Source organism: Cryptomeria japonica, chromosome 2 (genome assembly GCF_030272615.1).
Source record: "Cryptomeria japonica chromosome 2, Sugi_1.0, whole genome shotgun sequence".
NCBI lineage: Eukaryota > Viridiplantae > Streptophyta > Pinopsida > Cupressales > Cupressaceae > Cryptomeria > Cryptomeria japonica.
The window spans coordinates 487260432-487280565 of record NC_081406.1 but is presented as its reverse complement, the minus strand read 5'-3'; the positions used below and the strand labels follow the sequence as shown (position 1 = coordinate 487280565).

Here is a 20134-nt window from a genome sequence, read left to right as displayed (position 1 = left end):
GGAAGCTACTATTAGGGAAGCAAGAAATATGAAGAATGTTATGGATACATATGAAACTGCTTCTGGTCAAAAAATTAATTGGGATAAGAGCTCTTTTTTCTTCATCAATACTCCCGCTGAAAGACAAATAAGGATTGAGAGAACCCTTGGATGTAAAATTGCTGAGTTTCCTTCAACCTACTTGGGGCTCCCTCTTTGTATTAAGCCTTCGGAGAATTTCTGGATGAAGCTGGTTGACATATTCAACTCTAAATTAGCTGGTTGGAAAGGAGCTATCCTTAGTCAAGTGGGAAAGGTAATGCTGCTTAAAGCTACATTTCAAAATTTTCCTATTTATGCCCTTAGTTTGTTTAAAATCCCTAGAAAGTTTGCGGAGGCAATTGAGAGAATTCAAAAAAAGTTTCTTTGGTCGGGAGTGGAAGACAAAAATAGAATTCCCCTTATAGTCTAGAACAAAATTTGCTCTCCTAAGGCTTCTTAGGGTTTGCGTTTAAGGAATATTATGTCCATGAATAATGCCTTGTTAGCTAAACAAATCTGGAGAATGAAAGGGGAGGAAAGAGAATGGAATTTAATTTGGAAAAAGAAATATCTTTATATGCAACCTTCAGAGGAAGAATTTATGGATAACTCTTTTTTGGTCGAAGGCTCTGCAATTTGGAATGCAGTTCAAACGGCTAAAAGTTGGGCTGCTGCTGGAAGAAGGTGGAAATTGGGGAATGTAGGAATTATCAGATTTTGGGAAGATAGTTGGCTCTTGGACAAACCTCTGGAGGATATTCCTATCCTTAAGGAATGGAAAGAGTGGTTCAAAAATAGGTATGGTGGTTTTGTTAAAGACTATTGGAGAAATGTAAAGTGGATTGAGTTCAACCAGCAATGTCCAGGATTAAAGTTTCTTGAGATTCTACTATCTTCTTAAAAATTTAGGGACAATGAGGAGGATAGTTTGATTTGGAGGGAGACTTCGGATGGAAATTACTTCGTGTCTTCGGTGGTGGCTATCCACAACAAAGTGCTGGAAGAAACTCCTATTTGGGCTAAAGTGTGGATAAAAAAATTAATGCTTCAATATCTTCTTTTGGATTTTTATCCAAAACAAGGTGTTGACTCTTGATAACCTCCAAAAGCGTGGATTTTTTTTTCCTAATAGGTGTTCTCTTTGTTGTAGGGAAGAGGAGTCTTCTTGTCACATCCTCTACCAGTGCACTTTCAGCCAAGAAATTTGGAAAATTATTTTTTGTAGGTGGAAGCTGAGTTGGGTATTCTCGAACTCTCTGGGGGAGCTATGGCAACAATGGTACTGTCCTAATTCCAATTCTAAGAATGTTGAGCTATGGAAACTTACTCTCCCCAATGTCATATGGAATATCTGGAAGGAACACAATAATAGGATTTTTAGGGATAAAAATGTTATCCCTGAAGTTGCGATGGATAAAATCTATAGAGGAATATTTGAATGTTTAAATGGAAATGATTATGGATTAGCTGCTAAAGAGGACTTTAATGAAAGGTGGAACCTTTCTAATATCAAATCTTGTAAGGATAAGGGTAGGGAAGGTCTTGTATGGTGCTTTTCATCTCAGGGATGGATTAAGGCAAACTTTGATGGGGCATCTAAGGGGAATCCAGGTAAAGTTGGTTATGGGGGCATTGTCAGGAATTTTGTTGGAAGTTGCCTGGTGGTAGTTGCTGGGCCTCTGGGTAATCAAACAAGTCATTATGTTAAAGCATCTGTAGCTTTGAATACTTTGATTATTGCTAAAAATTTGAATCATGATAACTTATGGCTGGAGGGAGACTCTCTAAATATTATCAAGTGCTTGAAGGGAGAAATTGAGCCATCCTGGTCTATTGAAAATACAATTGTTAAAGCTAAATAAATTATAGCTAGCTTTAAAAGTATTATAATTACTCATGCCTTTAGAGAAAAAAAATTGGTTGCGGATGGTTTGGAAAACCTAGGTGTTATTTCTGAGGCTCAAAGTATTTGGCACGGGGAAGGTAATATTAATTTTGATATTAAAAATCTTCTTAGAAAGGATAGATTCATGGGAAAAGATGAATCACACAATCAATCATGATAGTTGTAATGAGTAATATTTACATTTATGGAAAGGTAATGATGACCTGGCGGAATGGCAGAATCTTAATCAAAGATATTAATCTTCTGCATACTTTGTGGGTTAACATTTTCAAAATTTTGAGAGGTGAGTGGAAGGAAGCTCTGAATTTGCGGAAGAACAGAGCTGGTATTGCGAATTTGAAAATGGGAGGGGATCTAAGGAGAGAAGAACCAGATAACATGTCCAGATGGAAGGAAATGCCAAAGATTTGGACTAAGCTAGAAAAAGGGTTTACGATGAATTTCATGGAGAAGCTGGTCAATTATAACAAAGGTAGGGTTAATCTTGCAGTCACCAAAATCACTGAAAACTGGAGCAACGGTTCTTTCAAAATTCTTGGGGTGAGGTTTAAGTTGGATGCAGACCTCATAGCGACAGTAACAGGTATGCCCCACTCAGGTCTTAATTTTTTTAGAGATTTGAAAGTTTCTAATAACACGGTTAAGATTTTTCTGTGTAAGGAGAAGGAAAGGGCAAATATTGGTAAAGCTACGAGAGGGTATTATGATGTGTCCAACATAAAGAAAATTTGGGGCTGTGTGTTGAATGCCATCATGGAGTACATTACTATGGAGGGTCGGTTTACTAGGGTCCACACATACCATTTCATGTTGTTAAATCATTTCAGGCATGAGAAAAGGATCTCATTGCCCTACTACCTCTTCAGGTCACTCTTGAGATCTCTTAATAAGCACAGTAAGAATCCTTCGACTCCAATGCTTCATTGTGGCCTCATTTTGCTCATTTATCAGCACTGCAAAATTCTTGCTATCCAGGAAAATAAGAGGTTATCTGCATCTTCGGGAAAGGGTAAGAGAAAGATGGAGGGAGGCAGGCCAAAAAAGGAAGAGTTGATTCAGAACAAAAAGAGAAAAAGTGCTACTGGGTTGAAAATTCAAGAGGACAAGGATACTCAAATAGAGATGGAGAATGTTTCAGAGGATATTGGAAAAGATGGCAGTGAGATGGAAACAAAGGAGTTTGAAGGGGAGGAAAGTTGGAAAGAAGAGGATGTGGGGGAAGAGGAAGGAGAAGTTGAGGATGTTTCCGACCAAGATAGTCCTACCCGTAGTGTTAGTTTAGTCAATGTCGATAGCCAGCCAAGGGAGAAGGAGGATGATAAAATTAATGAGGAAAAAGATATGGATTTTGAGCAGGAGAAGAATGAGCTCAAGCAGGACAAGGACAAGGAGAACCCGAGCAAGTATAAGGAGTTTGCTGGAGAAGGGTTAATTCTGGATAATCTCAAAAATCTCTCTGAGGCTAGAATGGGCTTTAACAGGTGGACTTATGAAGGTACCAAGAACCTTGAAAAAAGTGGGAAGCATTGGGAAGAGGAGAGGAAGAAAGATGAAAGGGATCAGAAGCAGAGAATGAAGGATTTGGAGGAAAAAGCTAAGAAGATGGAAGCTCAGATTGAGAAGCTAGAGGAAGGAAAAAATGCAATGAAAAACCTGTTGGTTATGATCCCGAATATCTTGACTGCTATTACAAAAAACTTAGAGGAAATCTCTAAGGTCCTTGAGGGATCCAGCACTCCTAAGCCAGTTGTGGACCTTGATATGGATGAAGATGCTATTGAGATTGGGACTGCGAAAAGTGCTCCTGGTGGAGCTGCAAAGAGAATGAGGGTGAGCATGAAGAAAGCTGTTGTGGATTCTCCAAAGGAAATCTCTAAACTTAGGGATAATATTAAAGAATTGTATGGGATTAGCAGAAATTTGGCTAATGCCCTGAAAAACATCTAGTTGCTCCTTTTCTGGATTTTGTCTTTTTTTGCTGGTTGTTGCTGGTTCTATGAGGTTTTTTGCTGGATTTTGATCATTTCTCTGTTGGCTTTTTAGCTGTTTGTTCCATCTTGTTGCTTAATGCTTTTATATCTTAAGGATATTTTGTAAAGGGTTTCGGGGCCCCTTCAAAACCTGTTTTTACCTTAATAAAAACAATTGTAGGGATTGGAATAATCAGTATCTATAAATAAAAATTTAATATTGTTGGACATGTAAAGACACACATTGTTGGTATGTGGCAATTGATTATGTTGTTGAACTTAAATATTGGTGAATTTTTAAAATTTTTTTTTCCCCAGATCAATTAACAAGGGAGTGCAAGGGGACAAAACCCCTCTTGTGGATCTTAGGAAGCTCATCCCCTGAATGGGGGACCAATGATAGAGCCCATGATAGGTTTTTGGGGGAAATGCCCCTAATGGAGCTACGACGAGTAGTGCCACCAACTAGGGGCTTGGGGAAACAACCCCAAAGCAAAAATTCCCCATCATTTAATAAGGATTCAAATATTATTTTGGTATGTAACTAACCTCTATAAACTGCCAAAAAAGCTTGATAAATAAGTGGTCATGGAATGTGAAAAATTATCAGATTGAAATTTTCTCTTCATTGGATAATGAAATCAAAGTGGACAACTATTTCTTTGTGGATGTATCTAGCATTGGGTGAGTCGCGCTAAATTTGTGTGTTGTTGTGAATTGTTATTTTTGCCTCTTTTATTTTGTATTATATTAATATTATTTATTACCTTGGTCTTCTTGAACCCTAACACACACATATATAAGATTCATTTCCACATAAAAATGTGTTTACTTAAATTATTTTAAAAGAATGCCCAATAGATATTGACCCACACTTTTTCTAAATAAGCATACAAATATTTTACATGAATGAAAGGTTTTAATTGCCATATTATGAAATTTAGGCTACAAGATCATTTTTCCAAACTTCATGATTGACCACCCCCATATCATTTCCTCTATAAATACCTCCTCCTATACACCACCTCCTTTATGCATGGTGTTCCTTAAACTAGTTTGGTCCACTTGAGATGTGGCAATTTAAGCTCATATATATGCATATTCCTCTTCATTTGTGTTTGTATCTTAAGCTACTAACATTCATGCATGTTGTTAACTCCCTTTGGGTGATGAAATTTTTACCTCCACAACCAATTTCCTTAATGCATAGTTTTCTCTACTCTACATTTAGAGCTACAATATATTTATTAACAAGAAACATATTAACCTAAAGTGAAATGTTCTTTAAACTTTTGTATTGAAAAGGTCCTAAAAACTTGTGCAGTACGTTTTACAAAACTACAAAGTGAAGCTATCAATGGTGCCTATGTTGTCCAAAGTGTTGATGATGTGAGTCCACATGATATCAAAACACTAAAGTTGGACAATGTTCTTTATCATCCACTCAACTATCTTTGATGCTTGGATCAATGTTGAGATAAAAAACTACAAAGTGTTTTCATCAATGGTGCCAAGATTGTCTAAACTGTCAATAATGTCTCCACATAATTTCCAACTATTAAAGTTGGACAATGTTCTTTATCATCCACTGAACTATTCTTTGATTCTTGGATAGATGTCGTTTTGTGCATACCAGCAACCAATAAAAAAAATGTTATAGAATATCAACTTATAACTCTTTATACAATAGATCAAACAACTCATCTTTGCACCATTATTTCATGTAGGTGCCCACATACATTTTTGCATAAATAAACTCTTCAACCTTCAAAATGAATTACTTATTAATATATTTGCATCTCATCATTACTAAGTGCAAGTTCTAAGAGTCTCATAGTAATGAAACCAAAATGTTATTCATTCTCCGTTCATGTGTCTAGTGACCTATGGTTAAAGACTTATTTAACTTCTACATACTAGAATCCAAATCTATACTTTCAACTAGGACATGCTTGAGTCCATCGTCTATGTGACCATCGTAATATATTAAAATGAAAATATAACCATGTGATAAACTTATATGCCAACATATTCAGCATACAAATTGACCTAACTTCATTGATTTTATTCATTAATCATTCGTCATTCGTCGTTCGTCATTCATCATTCATCATTCATCATTCATCATTCATCATTCATCATTCATCATTTATCATCAATCTACAATTATACCATAAAGATTTTATATAGAACTCTTCTATTTACAATCAATATTGATCTTTTAATACTATTTTTTCTAACTAATTATATACATTAGATGTATTTAAATTCCCTACATAAACACTATTAAAGGAATCCATGAAATACTTCCTCTAAAATAATTCTGCCAAAAATACTGTGTTGACATGAATATAACATTTAAAATGTCACAAAATATGGTCCCAACATCATTTTTATAAACAATTATGGAAAGATGAATAAAAGAAATAGTGTTCAAAATACGTTTCACGTATATTGACATGATCGGCACAACAATGTGAAACCAAATTTAGTAGTGTCGCTATTTTATGCAGTTAACTTTACCTCAGAATATTTCGTTCTCATGAAGTGATAGAAAGTTATTGATTGAAGAAATATTAGATTATATGATAAAATTATTATATTGTAAATCAAAAGCTATATGTGGGAGCAGACCCTCCATGGACAAATCTTGGGCACCAAAATCGGTACAAGGCATAGAAAATAGATTGCAGTCCAGAGGATATGGAATGCCAGATAGAGCTGATACTATGGACTCCAGTGAGTCAAGAGAACCATTCTCAGGCTGAGTTTGAAAATAACCTGGCTCAGAGATGCAGCCATTTTTTAGTTGAATTGAAGAAGCATCTGCAGGATCCTCCATGAATGAAATTTGAGAGACATCCAATGCTTCTTTCTCACCACACATTGATCTCATGATTTCACATGGCTTAGTAGGCCTATCTTCACTTGGATCTGCTGATGGAGGGCATTTTCTCTTTGCAAGCTTTTTGCTCAAACGAGTATTCCAGTAATTCTTTATTTCATTGTCTGTTCTTCCAGGCAACCGACCAGCGATAAGTGCCCATCTGCATACATTTTAAGACAGCAAACCAATTTTCTTTTACTATGGTATCGATCACCTTTTATAGGAGATGGGTTTATCAATTTCTTTAGTCTAGTTTTTCTAGCAGACGGATTTATCAATTTCTTTTAATCTGGTTTTTCTAGAAGATGGGTTTATCAATTTCTTTTACTCTGGTTTTTTCTATCAGACGGATTTATCAATTTCTTTTACTCTTTGTTTTTCTAGAAGATGGGTTTATCAATTTCTTTTACTCTGGTTTTTCTAGCAGATGCGTTTACATTTTCTTTTCCTCTGGTCTTTCTACCAGATGGGTTTATCAATTTCTTTTACTCTGGTTTTTCTATCAGATGGGTTTATCATTTTCTTTTAGAAATCTAGAATGGTAAACATCTTTTCATACCGATTGCCAAGCAGTCGATGCATTCTAACAATGAGTTCCTCCTCGTCAGGAGAAATGTTGCCACGTTTAATGTCAGGGCGAAGATAATTGAGCCACCGTAATCTGCAACTCTTCCCACAGCGATTCAAACCTGCTCAGATGCAAACCCAAATATCAGCTACACTTTCTCTAGAGTTTGCTGAAAATTGTACCCAACTGATGAAAGTTATTCAAAATTGAAAGATTAATAAATTATTTTATTGATTTAAAAGATTACAAGAACTTAATTATGAGATTTGACGATTCAAACCTGCTTAAATGCAGAGTAAAACTATTTGTTTCAAATTATTTGATATACCTGCTTTTTGGGGAAGAGATCTCCATCCAGTCTCGCCATGAGTTCGAATATAGTCAGACAATATCTTGTCTTCCTCTGCAGTCCAACTCCTTCTGTTGAGCTCCTCCCTAGAAATGATGGGTTTTTTCCCCATCTTTGAGCAGGTTTTTTTTTCCTGTACCCACTGAGGGAATTCAATAATAACCAAGCACAAAATCTATGACATTCCAAGTAGAAGGGAGCCCAAGAAAGAAGTGATTTGAGAATATTGGTTGCTTCATTCCTCTTGATTTATACACGTCGTTTCAGTCGGTGGAAGGTCACACATAGTGGTTAGAAAATAGTCGGAGGTTGAAAATGAATAACTTGACAGCCAAAAATAGAAGCAGGAAGAATATGTAAAATCCTTTGAACATACGTCGTGTATTGCGTGGGTTCTTTTAAAATATTATATATGCATGTGGAGAGGGCTTTTTTTTTCAAAACGGAGGACGTCACTCTGTAATAACTTTCCAAGTTGATGGCTACTTCTCTTTGGAAATGGTGCCTATCCTAGCACGTTTGTTTTCTTTTTCAATAACAGGTGTCAGCAACTTTTCACAGTGAATATGAGAGAAATTTTGTTGTGTGTAGTTTCTGGATTTGATTGTGTAAAAAAAATTTAACCATCAATGTTTCGAATCACACTTCGTGATCTTACAACTCCTTGAGCACTCTTGCATCGTGATGATGGATCACGGAGTGTGATTCGAAACGTTGATGGTTAATTTTTTTTAACACAATCAAATCCAAAAACTGCATACAATATTTGAATGGATTGTGTAAATCTAATAACTTTGAATGAGGGAAATTTGTTTAATTGATTAGAAAAATTGTAGAGCAAACAAAGTTTCATTTAGAGTTGGCCTAGTTTTCTAAAATAAATAAAATTAAATAAGTATTAGTTAGTTTAAGTTACTTTATTGTACTAGGGGAATTGATAAATTGATAAATTGATATATTATTTTCGCAAAGTAAATAAGAGGGTAGGTGTATATAGTTTGATGATAGATTAATGAGCGTGAAATTAATGAGATTTTGTAATTTTATTTGATTTTTAATTCAGAAATTGTCTTTTTTGTTAATGAACTGTCTTAAAGCTTGCAATAGATCTTTATTCTGTCAAAGAGCAACTTCATAGATTTGGAACAAAGTCATACTTGCATATCTATACTCTAAGTTCATACCATTCTTGGAAATTAGTGGAATTCTATCCTATAATTTTTACTTGATAGAAAGATGTTTTCTCTACTCTTCCTAAATATTTGAGAATTTGGTGGCATTTATAAATACCTTGACAGTTGTCGGTTCATCACAAGGAGAGAAGTTCTCATATGTTATCCCCACAAAATTAAAACAATGATATAAAATAATAGGTTAAGTAGACATAATTGTTATTCTATTTAGTGCATGAAATCGAGATGTGTCACTATTGATTGATTTCTAAAGTGAATGTTTGCTTGATTATGAAAGGATTGCCTTATTATTAGAATGAATGAATGAAATATTTTTAAAACTCTTGGACATAACATCAAATTGATCTAAATGTGTGTTTAGTTGTCTCAAGGCACAAAGACATTTATGTGTCTAGTTAGCCAAATTTAAATTTTGAATTTTAATATGGAATGGGACAAGTTTATGATTGCAAGATGGCCCCAATGATTGGATTTGTCCCAAAATAGGCTAACTATCAAGTCCAAGTGGTAAACTAATAAATGAAAGCACATGTATAGGTAGTGTGATAAACAAATTAATACTGCAAATGTATTAGAGTTCATGTGCGAATAAATAAGGTAAGATAAACTTTTCATCATATCTATGTATCAAGATATTTCCTCAATTTGACACAAAAGTAAATAGGAAATGGCATAGATATGCAAATTTCTCCATTGTGTTTCCTCCCCAATATGAGGTGCATATGAACCATAAAATAATCATGTATCTCAAAGTATATAGGAATCATGTGCATGCTCCTCATGGGGTCCATATATAATAATAGCTATTGCAAGGTGTAATGATTTATGTCCTTCACTATGCACTCTACACAAGTCCCACAAAATGGGTGAAAAATTTGTAAAGAGTTGTTTTTGTCTTACAAATTTAAATTAGATATAATCTAGGAACATGCTAATTATCTAAGAAATAATAACATGAGATAAGTAGAGGTAGAAAATTTGATATTTTTAGAAAATGGATATGATGTAATCAGTGCATAAACCTTAGGTTGGTGCATGGGATGCAAGGTTTCATGTCATTTAATAATTCTCTAATTGGTCACAACAATAAGTTTCTTTAGCACTCATGATTATCGAGAGATAATCATAGTCCATAATAGTGATAATATAAATGTTCTATTTCAATTACTTGTATTAATATGATGCATGGAAATGAAAACCTAGGGGATTTAATATAGAATTAAACACATTTTATATATTAGCATGTAAGCATATATAAATCATATAAAGTAATAGTAATAATAAATACATCAAGTGATGAAAACAGGTAATATATAGAATGATAAAACATGGTAATAGATGTATGAGATAGAGATAAGGCCAATAAATAGTAATATTGCATGTAGCATGGGTGAGGAAGAAATATATGGTGATGAAACCATAACTAGATAAACTCTTATGATAGTGCATGATGAGACCATAAATTATCTCATATTTAACCCATTAAAATCATCTATTTCTTCTTAGTATATTATTGTAAAAGTGGATTTTAGTAATAATTGGAAGTTCTCTAGCTTGTTTAAGGTAGAATATAAAGTAGATATTTGGTTTATTTTAGTCAAATAAATGTGATCCAAAATGTTTCTAATACGTCTCCATGAGTTTTCAATATGTTACAATGTGGTTGAATGAGTTATTAAATAACTCATGACAAGAAGAAACTTCAAAAATATTTGCAGCAAAGAGCTCCAAACATTAACTCCAGACAACTCCAGACATTCTAGAAGGCTTTGAAGAAATTAAGAGAATATAGAGAAGACTTTTGAAGACTCCCAACACACTCCAATATTCATGCAAAATCATAGAGCATTAGTCATTCCTAAATCACTGGGTAAAGTATTTGTTTCATGCAAGTTATAGTTGCACACTACACTACGTTATCTTTCTTCAACTAAGATAACTCAAGTTAACAAAGAAATCCAATGTAATTAAATGATTGTAGAATATTATTCATGATGATCAATAATGATTTTTTCAACTGAACTGATGATTAATTCCTTCACTCATGTTGAGAACTTGAAGGCTTCCTAGAAATCAGGTGCCCACAAATTGGGAAAAATGCAATCTCAGTAAAACAACAATATCTCCCTCGTTTCTCAACGAAATTCAAAAATTCAAAATGATTTGGAAAGTAGACTTCAAGGGATAAAACCCCTAAGAGGGTTTGGTGAGATTCAAAATAGGTAAGGAGTAGTTCATAACAAAAAATGACTGAGACATATTGGCGTGATGAAGGACAATAGTGTTAGTTTTCTCAAAGTTTTGTAAACGACCCATCAAAAATATGATCTTGGATCAAAATTCTTAGGGGATTTTTTGGGTAGATATGGAATGATAATTCTATAAAAACCTTGTAATCAATCAAGAAAAGGGGGGATTAGAAAGGCTTGTTTCAACCCGAGGAAATAGGATAGACTAGTTTCATTTCCAACAATGTATTTTCTAGAATTTCTTAGAGTAAATTTGAATTCAAGCAAGTATTTTATTTCAAGAAAATTTCAATTAGTTTATTCTTTTCAATTCATGCAAGTGTTCCTGGGATCTGCCTTTCCTTTCATGCAAGTGTGCCTTAGATTAGCTTTCTTTTCCTGCAAGTGTTATTTAGAAGAGACTATCAAGCAAGTTTTCTTCATTCTCTTTTGCATATAGCCATGGACAACACCTTGAATTGATAAATTAAATGATGATGATTAAACAATGACCCCATCAGTGCACAAGGAATAAAGGCATATAGCTATGACAACCCACAAAGAAAAAATAGTGGGTCAAGAATCCATGTGAAGGCAAGTAGTAAAAAAAGTGGGGTAAGTTCCCAAGACAAGGTATGCAATTGAACTAAATGGGCAAAAGGCAAGGTAAGGTTTGTAGCCAAAATTTTGGAGCAAGGAGCTAAGATAAGGCATGGATTGTTAATCCTATGAGGATCCAGTTAATACAGAGAGGGGGGGTGAATCAGTATTAAGAACAATTGAATCTTTAAACCCAAAATCAAACTTATATCAGATCTGAAACAATTTAACAAATATCTCAACTTCTTTAATCAGATCTAATAACCTCTTTATCAGATTTTCTTAACACATTAATTAAATCATTTACCAACTCATTAACCTTATCAATCATATCAAATGCTTTCTCAAACAACTCCTTATCAATATTGATAACCTCTGATAAAATTCTGATAAAACATCATAACCGGTATCTCAAAAATAATGCATGAAATAAAATATAAACAAGAACATCACATGAAAAATATTCCACACATGAATACCATAAGTTTCTGATGTGGAAACCCAAATAGGTAATAACCACGGTGGGAGTTGGCACCCACAAATATTTTTACTCTTTTGAAGTACGACCTGTTAGGAGCTTATATGCCCGGTTAGGAGCATACCTTGTTAGGAGTCACCCGGTTAAGGGATTTGTCTAGCAACCCAGTTAGGAGCTTGATGATTTGTTAGGATCAACCTCTTGAGAGGATTTAACACTCTTTTGAGAGCTTCCATGCTAGGGGACTTAAATGTGTAAGGCTTGTTAGGACCTACCCGGTTAAGGGATTTAACCTGTTGCAACTGTTAGGGAATAATAGTAAGAAAATGATCTGTTTACTTGCACTTCTCTCCTTGCTTGATCAGATCCAGTTATACACAACACTCTACAACTCTTAGGAAGATCTCACACTTTACTTGGACAGCTTAACATATTCTCTAAGACCACCGACATCATAAACATCAATTGTGTCATCCTAGATAGCCATCTCAACTAGGTCGACCACAAAACCCTAATTACATCTTAAATTTACAATTCAAATCATACGAGATCATCACAACTCGATATACAGATCATTACAACAAATTACAATGCAATATCAACCATTGGTTGATCATAACCCATCTCGGAAATCCGATTTATACCAAAGTTGAACCCTCAAAACACTCTACTAAGCATTTCGCTGATTCCCAAGAAATTCTTCCTTGAATCATGCCAAAACAAAAATTAAATCTTTCACGTGGGTTGTGTCATGTTACCAACTTCATGTAGACTCACCACCGATCACCATCATAACAGAAATCATTATCGGTTTGATGATTTCTTCAACGGTCTTAAACCCTGCTAAAACCTTAGCAAAACTTCATCAGAAATTTGAAACACACCTTTTGGTAATATCCACAATTTCCGGTTCCTATTAGATACATCTTTCATGATACAAGTTCACCATCCAAACTGCAAATCACCAATCATCACCGATTGTCAGATCCAATCAAAACATCTCTGCTTTATTGGTTAAAGTCCTAATTCACAGACTTTAGCTCTCTACCGGTAAACCCTCTCTCTCGGTAAACCAAATCACTAAGATGACAAAACAAGACATCAGGAACATCAGGAACATCAGTTTGCATCAATGACAACACAAATAACTAATCATGTCATCTATTCATATAATCTCAATCTCTTCATCACAAATAGACTTCTATCCTTTACCAGTGCAGTCATCCATCTTCAACTGCATCACCTCATCTGCATCAGCTATGCCAAATGCCAACATGGATACATAAGAATGAATAAAGTGTTGAATATATATCAATAGTAAGCATATTATGTAAAATAAAGAAGCATGGTGTCCATAATATAAACATTTAAGTGTTAAAGACAAGATAGTAAGAGAAATAGTGTATGAAGGGAAAGCATGATACTCCCCAAACATAAGGATTTGTTAATAAAACAATAAAATATAAGGGTAGATTTATCCTATGTTGATGGTGACATTATCTTTGTTTTTCCTTATCATGTCATTCATGTTACAATTATATTCATGTCACATGTCTAGATTACATTATTATATCATGCTTCTAAGTAGAACCTTCTCATTGATATCGTTAAGTTATACCAAATAGCTTTCCTAGAGAATATGCATTGATTTTACTCTAATACATCATGCTATAGATTAATATTACATGAACACATCCTAGTTATAGACAATACTATGATATTATGTATAAATATATTTTCCTTTTAGAGCTTCACACATTGAATTTGTATTGACACATCATAATTTTGAGAGATTTACATTCTAATCTTACAAAAAATTCATACATTTAATTCTTAAATATTACTCCTTAGAGCCACCATGACTTTGGGGAGCATCATGCCTTACTCATTGCATATTGTCAAGTTTTTTTTCATTATCTTTAAATGATATATGTTGTAGAATAAAAATAAAAGCAATATATATATATATATATATATATATATATATATATATATATATATACATATATATATATATATATATATACATATATATATATATATACATATATATATATATATATATATATATATATATATATATATATATATATATATATATATATATATATATATATATATATATATATATAAGCAAATAGTAAAAGGTAAAGTGAAAACTAACAATAGAAGGTAAATTTGTGAAGAAAAAATATATATAGAAGGTGAAATTGATATAGAAATGTACACCAATACATGCTAGGAAATGAACGTATAAATAAATTATCTAAAAGGGATGAACAAAATTTAAAAATGGGAAAATAAATGACATATAATTTATAGATGTATATGAAGATGCATTTATATACTTATGTCACTGGAAAAATTCTTCTTAAAACTACTAACTTTTGACCTCTATATTAGGTTCATCAAACATTAGATAATCCATATTTCAAAAGTCATTATCCAATTTATCATTGTTTTGTTTTACTTTTTCTCCCTTTTACTTATTTTTTAATGAAAATTTTCATTTTGATATTCATTTGTGGTTCTATAAAAATATGTACTCAATAGGTGTAACATTAGGTATTTTGTTTCTCATTCTTTTGTTTGTACTCATGGTTGTGATGGGAATTTGATGCACCGATTTTTTATTTACTTTAGCATCTATATTATATATGAAACTAAATTGTTGGAGAACTTTACTTTTACTTCTTTTGTACATTTTATTTTATTTTTCATTTTCTTTGGCACACGTGTAGTTTTTTTTGCTTTTAGGGATTAGTATAAGATGTGCATGCATCTAAAAATTCGTGAGCATTAACCTTTGGTTGTACACCATGAGGATTTTTATTTTAGAAAATATATATCTATTCTATTTTCAATATTTGATAAATCATAAATGTATATGCTGTAGACATTGAATGCATATCATGATCTCTCTCATAATAGGAATCCTTTTGCATTTTTACATATGTCTCTAATGTAAAGTGACAAGCATTATATATTTGTTTATATTGATTCCTTTCAATTTTAACCATTGTTCCTTCATGTGTAAACTTCATACTTTAATGAGAGATAGGTAGAACAATTGTTGGAATCAATGAACTCTGAGAGGGGGGGGAATCAGTGAATTAAAATTTACAAACTTATTAAGCTGATTCTTAAACCACGAGATGAATAAGAATGAAAGTGAAATGCAGAAACATAAAGAAATAAACCATAACACCAAACTTATTCTCAAATCTAATAATTAAACATGAAAGCATAGATCATCAACACATCATAAACACACAAGGAAATGGCGAAGGAGAATTTGAATCTATAGAGAGCGAGAAAGTGCAGAAATGGCAGATGCGAAGGAGTTCACGTGGATGGTATTGTCTGTGTGAAATTTGGAATCTGTATCTGAAACACAAACACTCAATAAATCATTACATGAATGGTTAGTTGATCAAGATCAATAAATGTAAAAACCATAACAAATCGACCTATTGCCGCCTAAAAGATGTGAGTATAGAGTTGCTCTCCGATTTATCTAAGCAATACCAGTGACTAGACTACACCAAGACAAAGGATTTAATCTAGATGCAAGCAATAATTATCAAGTTATATGATTCTATCAAGCTAACATGAATAAGCTAATATGTTTAAGCTAGTATGCAATAAGCTAAGATGCAATATTCTCAATGACTCTAGAGAAAAACCAACATGATAACAGTAAAATCTCTAGCCTTTTTATTTATTGAGAGATGAGAGCCTGAATTTACAGAAAATCTAGAGAGAAAGCGATAGTCGAGATTGATTGTTGATGAGCGGTCAATATTCTCCCAGAAGTAGCACAATCCAGGTGATTTGATGTGATTGGTTGCTTTCTTCAAATTTGAAGGAGATAAGATTGAGATAAAATCAGAAAAAACTGATTTATTTCATTTTCCTTTCTTAAAGAAAGCTTTCTTTGATTTATTACCTTTTATTCAATTTTGCTCCTTTTTTGAAATTTCTTTTTCAAATTATCTAAAATTAATTCATTTTTCAAAATAATTCCTTTTTTTATTTAATGGCAAATTAATTTATTAATTAAATATGCTAGGATATTTAATTAAATAAATAGGATAATTGATTAAAGAGATTTTGATGATTTATTTAATTGAAAAGATTAATTTGCCATGTGACTGATGATTTAGGAATTAATTAATTAGGTGCTCAAAATTGATATAATTGTCTTTGGTTAGGATCTTGGTGATGTAGTCAAGATTAGAGGCCCATGGTTTAGATGACCATTTTTAGGGTATTACATTTCCCCCTCTTTGAATTGATGTGCGAGAAGCGCATTGATTCAAAGAACCGTTGATGTCGAAGACATACCAGTTCTGAACTTGATGGATCACAAACAGATGAAGAGCGAGATATTCAGCTTGATTTAAAGCGATGAAATTGAACAAATTGATCAAAATGATACCGATCCTGAACTTTATTGAACTAGGACCGATGAAGAGTGAAGATACCGATATTAAACTTGATGGATCAAGAAGCGGGTACCGATCTAGAACTTGATTGAACTAGAATCGGTTGAGCGAAGAGATAATACTGATTCTGAACTTGATTGAACAAGAACTGATTAGCGAAACAAAATGTCCATCTTGATTTGATGAAATGAAACTGAATGCCTATTTGGATTGAGCATGTGATCACTGTCAAAAAGACTATTTAAACCCTTGATTAGGTTTAAATGAATAACCAACTTGATGAGGTGTGATAAAACTGATTACCGTTAAGAGACTAATTTAGATGAAGATAATGTTAGCTTGATTTGGTGTGATGAAACTAATATGCCCCTAAAGATTGATTTGATTTGAAGAACCTCAACTTGATATGATGTGATGAAGTTGAGATGCCCCTAGCAATGAGGTCTTGTTTGATGAGATTTGATTGATGTTCGATTAATCTTTGATTGAAAAGTTTTGCTGCTCGGCTTTTGATGAAGATTTGAATTTTTTTTTATTTTCTCGACTTTTGATGATGTAATCATTGATAATGATGATGTAATAAGTATTCCCCCTCAAGAGCGAAATCGAAGATGGTGAGATACCACACTGATTTTAGGCAATTCGAGTGATAAAAAGATGCAACGATGATAATTTGAGCACAGAGAATGATTTAAGAATTGATTTGAGATAAATTAAAGGACTTCTGAATTGATTGGAAAATATTTGAGCATAGAGTGATGCAAAGATTGACCTGAAGATGAATGTGCCAAGTGGTCAATGTTGTAAGAATTTGACTAGAAAAGTGATGTCAGATTTTGATTTTGATCCCGAAAATGGACACGGGATGGTCAATTTAATGCTGATGATCATGAATATTTTTACGTTTTCATATGAAAATGAATGACTTAATGGATAAATATGATGATTCTGATGCAAATGTGACTGCCATGTTTATTTTTCCTTTTTCAATGTGATAATATGGACACAATGAATATGCAATGGATTCATGGATCGATATGATATGCTCATTTATGTGGCTAACATCTCATGTAGGAATTGTGATGTCAATACACAGGTACTCAATCATGTCAAAGATAATTCAATATGCAGTTGACCACTTGGTAGAGAAATGATGATCGTTTCATATTCAAGATTCATTCAAAGGAAAGAAAAAGTAAAGTTATCATGCTGAAATTTCTTGAAATACACAAATCTTAGTATGAATGCAACCTAAGACTTTAGTCACTGGATTTGTTATGCTTATTTATCATGACCGAGCATTTTAAAATTTCAAAGATAGACATAAGAACCAAGGCACAAAGTGTCAGGATGACCTGATTGTTATGTTCTTTTGATTTAGCAAGTGAACATAAGCACCAAGGCATAAAGAGCCAGGATGACCCGAATATTGCTTACGTGCAAACACACCAAACAAAGCAGAGTTCCATTTTTTTGTACTATGCAATAGTGATTATCTTGTCCACAATGTCCCTTTTATTGTTCATATCCTAGGACAAATTAAGCATGAATTCAGATTGCATAATAAAGAAAGTTACTCAAAATAGACAAGGAAATAGTTCCAATCTCCCTGTAGTGTACAAATAAACAGAGTCGAGGTATGTGTGAAAATTTCACCTTGATGTGAAGGCACTTATCATAGACACCCAATTTATGAGATGTTTCCAGATCATCGAAATCATTCCTATAAGAAGAAAACAAAGAAAAGTATTATGCTCCCAATCCTTGCTCCTCTTAGTCAAGATAGATTTCCTTGAGTTACTCAGAGGGAATAATAAGTGAAAACCAATTTAAAAGACAACATACAAAGAAAATTTTAATCATAGCTCAGACAGTTTTAGTGATTATTTTTGTTGTTCTTGCTTTGTGTGTTTGATGAGATGTCAATGGAAAAACCCTGTAGTGGTTAGGAGACAAGTAAATGAATCGGATTGGATGACTTGGTACTACCGACATAAAGATGACTTGTTTAAACTGCTTAGGACATTTAGATTGATCAATCAATTTCCCTAAGACTAGGACATTGATCGTTTTCAAGCCATGAGGGTTCCAAGAAGAACCAAGGTGTCACAAAAGCGACTAAAGGATATGTACAAGCTAAAGAAAAGATGAAGGAAAGCAGGAAATAAAGTAGGAAATACCAAATTTGTATTAATAGATGGAGCACTTTAGTACAAGAGGCACCTGTTTACCAGGTTTCCACCTTCTTGGCAGACATTTTTTTTTTTTTCCCAAGACTTTTTAGCTATAAAATTTCTTCAGGTGGATGGTGTTCATCAGTTCACAGATTTGTTCTCCTTCCGATGTTGAGATTTGGTAAGCGCCAGAGCCAAAAACTGCGATAACAATGTAGGAACCTAGCCAGTTGGGTTCAAACTCCCCTTTTTGTTCCCGATACTGTTGATTTTTAGGATTCTGTCTCAAAACAAGGTCACCAACTTGAAATTCTTTATGTCAAACTTTCACGTTATAGCCTCTAGACATTCTCTTCTGGTAAGCTCTTAGATGATTGAACGCCACTTGCAGATGTTCATCCAATAACTTGAGTTCTTGCAATCTAGATATTTTGTGATCTTCATTAGTGATAAGACATTGCAAAGAAAATCTCAAAGAAGGAATTTAAACCTCAATAGGCAAGACTGCTTTGGCCCCATACACCAAAGCAAAAGGTGTAGCCTCAGTAGGCGTTCTGATGCTTGTTCTATAATCCCATAGTGTCAGATTGAGCTGCAAATGCCAATCCTTTCCATATTTGTTGACTGTTTTATGTAGGATGGTCAGCAGAGTTTTATTGGACGCTTCAGCCTGTCCATTACCTTGAGGGTAGTATATGGAAGACCAATGTTGTTTGATTTTTAACTTGTCACAGAGATCATCTATATCCTTGTTTTTGAACTACCCCGCCTTGTCAGTTATAATTAAGGAGGGGATTCCATACCTACAGATGATGTAGTTAAGAACGAACATAGCCACTTATTTTTTGGTTGCTTTGATTAGCGAAACTGCTTCAACCCACTTAATGAAGTATTCGGTGGCAGTTATGATAAACTTATGTCCATTGGATGATGAAGGATAAATTTGGCCAATGAGGTCAAACACCCATTGTTGAAAAGGTCAATGTGTGATAAAAGGTATGAGCTCCCTTGCTAGAGCATGTATGAGATTGCCATGCAGTTGGCATTTCTGACAAGTTTTAGCAAATTTTACAGCATATTTTTCTATATCTGACCAATAGTAGCCAACCCCTAACAATTTCTGAGCTAGAGTTAGACCGTTTGAGTGAGATCCACAAATACCTTCATGGACTTCAGATAACGAATGATGAGACTCTTCAAGTTCTAAACACCTAAGCAAAGTACCATCTAAACCTCACCTATATAGATCATTAGTGATGATGACATATCATGAAGCATTATGGATCAAGTTTATTTTCTCATTGTGAGTAAA

General features: G+C 33.5%; 1 protein-coding gene across 1 annotated transcript; it reads right to left on the bottom strand.

Moving 5' to 3' along the window:
- Positions 1-6344: 6344 nt before the first annotated feature.
- Positions 6345-8062, bottom strand: LOC131053777 (transcription factor MYB8). The gene is made up of 3 exons (XM_057988456.2): positions 7681-8062; positions 7344-7473; positions 6345-6944 (listed from the first exon to the last, which is right to left on the bottom strand). The coding sequence occupies exons 1-3, from the start codon at positions 7811-7813 to the stop codon at positions 6479-6481; spliced, it is 729 nt and encodes a 242-aa protein (XP_057844439.1). The 5' UTR covers positions 7814-8062; the 3' UTR covers positions 6345-6478.
- Between the last annotated feature and the right edge of the window lie 12072 nt (positions 8063-20134).